This window comes from Plecotus auritus, assembly GCF_963455305.1.
Source record: "Plecotus auritus genome assembly, chromosome: 10".
Classification (NCBI taxonomy): domain Eukaryota; kingdom Metazoa; phylum Chordata; class Mammalia; order Chiroptera; family Vespertilionidae; genus Plecotus; species Plecotus auritus.
This window is the reverse complement of record NC_137785.1, coordinates 11,389,305-11,395,536: the sequence shown is the minus strand read 5'-3', so window position 1 is coordinate 11,395,536 and position 6,232 is coordinate 11,389,305. Positions and strand designations below refer to the sequence as shown.

Sequence of the window (6,232 nt, the reverse complement as noted above, 5' to 3'; positions counted from 1 at the left end):
CACTTGTTTTGGGGGGAGAAATGGGCAAGAAACTGCGTGTGGCAATTAGATATTAAAGTGGGATGTTTCAGGTGGGAGTGGGCATGTTGGCTCTGCCTGGGTGAGTCCCTGAAAGCGTAGATAAACGGGTGGGAGCCCTCAGATCACCTCCATCAGGCCTGTCCCCCTTTCACTGATGAGGTTTAGGAGTCACCTGATCCAGTGCCAAACCCAGAATTCCACACAAAGTCCTTGGGTTTGACAAAGGAAAATCTGTCCTGGAAAAGAAGCTGAATTCATGCAGCCCCTGGGATTAGTGTGTGATATTTAGAAATAATTTCCTAATTCAGTTCATTCAAATGCCTGACCTCAGCACAAAGGGAGCTAGCTGAGGATAGTTCACAGGCAAATCACAACTTGCACACCTGCCATTCTATCCTGCATCATCTTTCCAAAATGTCCAAGATAACGGACGGCTTAGCTTTTCCGATCTAACATGGGTAGTGACGCCACCCTCCTTGGTTCCTGGGATCTGCCTCCAAAAGCAACTGAAGACATGAAGCTTCATTCTAAAATCTGACAAAACTTCGTGTTAAAGCAGCATAATCACACCGAAATCACGATCCGTTTAAAACACTTTCCACTTCAGAAGACACCGATAAGATGATGACAAGCCACAGACAGAAAACACTTGCAAATCTTTGAAGGACATACATGCCAAGTATGTCTATTTAAAAACCTCTTAAAATGCAGTAATGAGACAAACCAAATGAAAATTAGGCAAAGATTTGAATAGACATTTCATCAAAGAAAATACATATACAAATGGCCAATAAGCACCCGAGAAGATACTTAAACATTCAACATTAGAGAATGAAAATAAAATCTCTGGGTGGACAGACAATCCTTCATGTAGCACAAATGCAAGGAATCAAAGCTCCAGTTCGTCTTGCCCAGCTGCCCACCACCAAAGCATGTGGGCATACCTGTCCAGTCCACCGGAGTGCCATAAGGGAGGGTCTTGTTTTTTGTTTTTGTTTTTGTTTTTTAATATATTTTATTGATATTTTACAGAGAGGAAGGGAGAGGGATAGAGAGTTAGAAACATCGATGAGAGAGAAACATCGATCAGCTGCCTCCTGCACACCCCCCACTGGGGATGTGCCCGCAACCAAGGTACATGCCCTTGACCGGAATCGAACCCGGGACCTTTCAGTCCACAGGCCAACGCTCTATCCACTGAGCCAAACCGGTTTCGGCAAGGGGGGTCTTGTTTTTTGTGTTTTTTTAAATAATGATTTCAGAGAGGGAGAGGGAGAGAGAGAAACATCAACGCCTCCTGCATGCCCTCCACCAGGGATCGAGCCCACAACCCTGCCATGTGCCCTTGACCGGAATCGAACCCGGGACCCTTCAGTCCACAGGCCAGCGCTCTATCCACGCTAGGGCAGGAGGGTCTTGTTTTAATAGGCATTTCTGGGCTCGGTGGGGATGGCTCCAGATCTAGTAGTAGCCGCATTTTTGTTATGAAAATGCTGGGAAACAGTGTCGGTGAAATCTGACAGCGTTGGCTGAAGTTTATTATTGGACACCAAGGCTGCTTATAACGCAGGTGAAAAAAATCAACCCAGCCATAAAATAGGTAAATGAAATACAAATGAAAAGGGGGGGGAGGATCAATGTACTGCAGGGAGGAAGGAAAGAGTTGAAAGTCAGCGGGAAAGGAAGGCAGGGAGCGACAGCAGCGGGAGAGGAGCGTTCGAAGGGACCGAAGGCCGTTTCCCCCGCGGGTTGTGCTCAAAGCGCTGAAGAGCCGAGGACCCGACACCTCCACGGGGCCCCGCCCTTCCAGAGTGAAGCGGTGTTTCTCGTCTTTGCTTTTCCCTTATCAGCAAGATCTCCCCAACCACGCTGAACAATTTGCAAAATACTGAGCATTTTAAAAACCAGAGAGGAAATCACACCTAATCGCACCACCTGGAGACGGAAACCGCTGGGCACGCGCTTTCTTTTAGCTTTTTTCTAAGAGACGTTCACACAGGTTAACACGCATTGTGGGTCCTGCCTTTTAAAACAACTAGTATCCTAAGTACTTCCCAAGTCGTTCAAAAATCCCAGGAACTACTTTTTCCCACAAAGAAAATTTATAAAGATAATACAGGAGTTCTAGAACAGAAAGTCCCCGTTAACGCTATCCCCGAAAGGACAACCACCACAAATAAAAATGTATCATTGAAAATTCACAAAGCTATCACGTGTAAAATAAATTTAAATAACTAAACTTTCAAATGACATTGTAAGTTTATAGCATTAATATTTCATATATCCTGTACTGCCCAACGTGGTGGAGGTTGGCACCGTGTACTTTTAAATCTAATGAAATTAAGTAAAGTTAAAAGTTCAGGTCCTCAGTGGCTATGGTGTTGGAAAGCGCAGACATTTCCATTATCGCAGAAAGTTCTAGTGAACCGTGCCGTTACACACAGAAAACCCGTAGAAGGGTCTGGGGATGAAACACGAAAACAACTTTCACTGGAAAAGCACAGGAGCAGCCCCGCCCCTCACAAAGTTGGCGGCGCCGCGGCGCCAGGTCCTAATACTTCACGATCTCCCTCCCCACAGAAAGATGGCAGCCGCCTTATCCCGCTCGAGCCCTGTACGGCACAGCCACGCGGTCCCCAGTGCCCACGTGATCTTACGGCGCGCAGAAACCTGGCCGCCTCCCTGTAACTCTCGCGATAACATAGGAAGGCTCAAGGCTGGCCACGCCTTCCTAATGTGAACTAGCGCGTCCAGACAATTGATGGCTGAACTATCGCGAGACAGTGCCCACCCGCCTCTCTGCCCTCCGCCATCATGGCGGCGTCGGTGCAGTCTCCCAATCACCTGCTTGCTTAGAGTCGTCGGTCAATCAGAGATGCGCCCAAAGCACCGCCCCAAATCGTGCTACCGGGTCCCCTATTCGTCACTTCCTCTCCAGCCCCTGCGCAGTCGATAAGGAAACCCGGACGCCGCAGTGGCTTTCTTTTTTTCAAGCGGCCGCGAAGATGGCGGACATTCAGGTGCGAGCTCGCGGCCGACGCCGCGGTGGCGGGGCCTTCCCGGGCCTCAGGGGCGTGTCCGGGAGAGCGGGACCCCGCGCCCCAGTTGGGGAGTTAATTCCGGGCGCCCTCGATTTCCCGGCGGTTAATTCGGGTAGAGGGCGCGTGTCTGCGTTATCTGAATTAGCGCCTCCTCAGTCCCGGGGGCTCCGCACTTGGAAGTCGTGTACATTAGATAAGAAGTGGATCCTGGGTGGATGTCTTTGTGTCTTGGACAATAACTCTTGCTGAAAGGTGTCCGAGGTGCGATTCTGTCTCCGGGTTCTAAGGAGTGAATTCTGCAGGCGGTGGGAAGTGCTTGAGAGCGTAAATGCTGAAGTAACCCCGGGTTAGATTTCGATCTGCATTAGAGGGACATCTGGGGTCAGAGTGTTCCCGGAGGCAATTCTGGGGCGGGAGACCTTGTAGGGTGGGGTCTGGGGGTTCCGGGAAGGTCTCCAGCCCGGCTGCGGCCCGCTCCGGGCTCACCAGCTCCCTCGTCCCTGCAGACGGAGCGAGCCTACCAAAAGCAGCCCACCATCTTTCAAAACAAGAAGAGGGTCCTGCTTGGAGAAACCGGCAAAGAGAAGCTACCTCGATACTATAAGAACATCGGCCTGGGATTCAAGACGCCCAAGGAGGTACGGACCCTGGGAAGAAGGAAGGGGACCCGTCTCCGCACGTGTGCCGGGCCCAGCTGCCCTGCCCACATCCGCGTGTCTCCCCGAGGGCTGCTGGGAATTGTAGTTTGTCTCTGAGGCCACACCCCGCTGTTCATTCCAGGAACTACCTACTCAAGCTTCACTTTTTTAAAAAAAATCTTTATTGTTAAGAGTATTATAGACAGACCCCGCCTCCCTCCCCCCCCTGCCCCAAGCCTTACTTCTTTTCCTTATCCCTCCAGGCCATTGAGGGCACCTACATTGACAAGAAATGCCCCTTTACCGGTAATGTCTCCATCCGCGGGCGCATCTTGTCCGGTGAGTGCGGCAGTCGGGGGGCTTGGGTCCAGATTTCTGGGTCTGAGGGAGGAGGGGCCCTGGCAGGTGATGTCTGTTTTCACGATGGTCTTCAGATGCCTGTGACAGGCACTGCTGAGAAAGCCAATTGGCAGAACTGATGCCAGAACCAAGGTTTCTTAACGCTGCTCAGCAGCTCCCAGCATGCCCTGGGCTGCCCGAGGCTCCCTTTCCCAAGAAGCCTGACCCACAACCTCCCCTCCCCCAGGCGTGGTGACCAAGATGAAGATGCAGAGGACCATTGTCATCCGCCGAGACTACCTCCACTACATCCGGAAGTACAACCGCTTCGAGAAGCGCCACAAGAACATGTCGGTGCACCTGTCCCCCTGCTTCAGGTGAGCACTGTGGGCAGCCACCCAGGCCAGCCACCCTGCCCGGCACGGGGGGGGGGGGGGGGGGGGGGCTGCACTCAGGTCTGAGTGACATGGGACACCCTAGGTGCCTGTGGAGGCAGTACACTGAGGGCCGGGGGAGGGGGAGGCTGCTGCAAGTGAGCCCCCAGGTCTCTAAAGCGGAGGTGTGTTTGGAGCATCTTCTGTGCAGTGTTGAGCCTGGTGCCTCGCACAGAGCTTGTGCTCAGTCAGTAATGACAAGGGGGTGGCTGGAGCTGGAAACGAGCTTGGCTTTGGCCTCGGCCTGGTGACCATGAAGGAGGCTCTCGAGGGGCAGCCCCGCCCCCTGTCCCCCATGTAACATACATGCTGCCCCCCTCCACAGAGATGTCCAGATCGGCGACATTGTCACCGTGGGTGAGTGCCGGCCCCTGAGCAAGACTGTGCGCTTCAACGTGCTCAAGGTCACCAAGGCCGCCGGCACCAAGAAGCAGTTCCAGAAGTTCTGAGCTGGCTACCTGCCCCCACCCCAACCAAATAAAGTTATTTTCTCAGTCACAGCCAGGCTCCGGGTGTCTGTGGCCTCACCAGAGGGAGGTATGTCCCTGGGGATTGAGCAGGTTGATGAGAAGGATGGGGTTCTTTTTTACCCTCTGGGGCGTGAGGGTGGGAATGGGGACCACATCCCGCCTCCTGTCCTGTCTCTGAGTACAGGCGGCCTGTATTAAAGATGCTGCACTTCCCCGTCTCCTTTGGTCCTTGTCACCTTCTACCTGTCATTGAACTGCTCTCACCCCTCACCCCACTCTTTCCCCTACCCGCCCCCCCCCCCCCCTGTCCCTGGGGAGGAAGTGAGGGAGGGCGGAGGCTCCTGGGTTCTTGGGCCCTTTCTGGCCTTGGGGAGAGAGAGGGATGAAGAAGCAGCCGCACTCTGGGCCTTGACCTCAACCTGGCCTTTCTCTTCCGACAGCTGAGTGGGGGAGTGAGGCAGGGGTCCCCCCTGTGAGTCCCTCTCCCCAAGTGGGCACCATGCCCCTTTGCAGATAAGCAAGCTCCTCTGAGGGGCAGGTTCTTTGCTTGGTGTCCCAGTGCCTGAGCTCTAGGTCTCAGATTCTGGAAACTTCCTTTGCCTGAAAATCCAAGTAAGGACATTGGTCTTGAGGGCAAGTTGGATACCAAGGCCAGGCTGGAGGGCACTCAGCAGTGCAGGGCCACAGGCTGCTCAGACTGGTTAGGAAGCCCCTGGAGGTGGGGCTGGGAGCACGGACCAGGCAGCGGCCTTGGGTGAAGAGAGAACCAGATGGGGAGAAATGGGCAGTCATGCAAACTCGGAAAGATTGCTGACGGCCAGAGAACGGGAGGTGGGAGCAGTTGGCTGTTAGAAGCAAAAAAAAAGGGAAAAGGGAGAGGGACACCCCAAGATGAGATAGGACAGAGGGTTCAGCTGGACACAACAGGGCCAGACCACGGGTGGGGACAGGCTCCGATTTCAGAAATGGGACAGTTAAGAGAAGAAAGGACAAGGAGGGGGAGACCCTCACCCAAGCAGGCGTGGAGGCCTGGAGTAGAAGGGATGGCTGGAGATTGGCTTCGTCCCTCCGGGCCGGGTGCTGCTGGGGTCCCCAGGTCCCTGCCCCCCATGCCTGTACCAGGGACTGGCACACCATGGTACAGGGTTGGGAGACAGGGCCTTGAGGAGAGGAGCCTGCTGGTCCAGGGAAGCCGCCTCGGGATCAGCTGCAGCTCAGGCTTTTACCCGGCGAGGGCGGGGATTCCTGCCAGAGGAAGTGGGGCCACATCAAAGAGGACAGGAAGGGGC

At 53.9% G+C, this 6,232-nt stretch overlaps 1 protein-coding gene across 1 annotated transcript; it reads left to right on the top strand.

Annotated features, from left to right (window-relative positions):
* Window positions 1-2,809: 2,809 nt before the first annotated feature.
* Window positions 2,810-4,973, top strand: RPS11 (ribosomal protein S11). Its single transcript, XM_080643778.1, has 5 exons — window positions 2,810-3,041; window positions 3,569-3,700; window positions 3,964-4,039; window positions 4,287-4,416; window positions 4,799-4,973. Exons 1-5 carry the CDS (start codon window positions 3,027-3,029, stop codon window positions 4,920-4,922), a joined length of 477 nt encoding a protein of 158 aa, XP_080499904.1. The 5' UTR covers window positions 2,810-3,026; the 3' UTR covers window positions 4,923-4,973.
* The last annotated feature ends 1,259 nt before the right edge of the window (window positions 4,974-6,232 follow it).

Bases quoted from the DNA above. Each gene is read 5' to 3' on its own strand.
- RPS11 (XM_080643778.1), top strand. The intron at 4,040-4,286 runs GTGAGTGCGGCA...CCCCTCCCCCAG, and splicing joins CCGCGGGCGCATCTTGTCCG to GCGTGGTGACCAAGATGAAG. The intron at 4,417-4,798 runs GTGAGCACTGTG...CCCCCTCCACAG, and splicing joins CACCTGTCCCCCTGCTTCAG to AGATGTCCAGATCGGCGACA.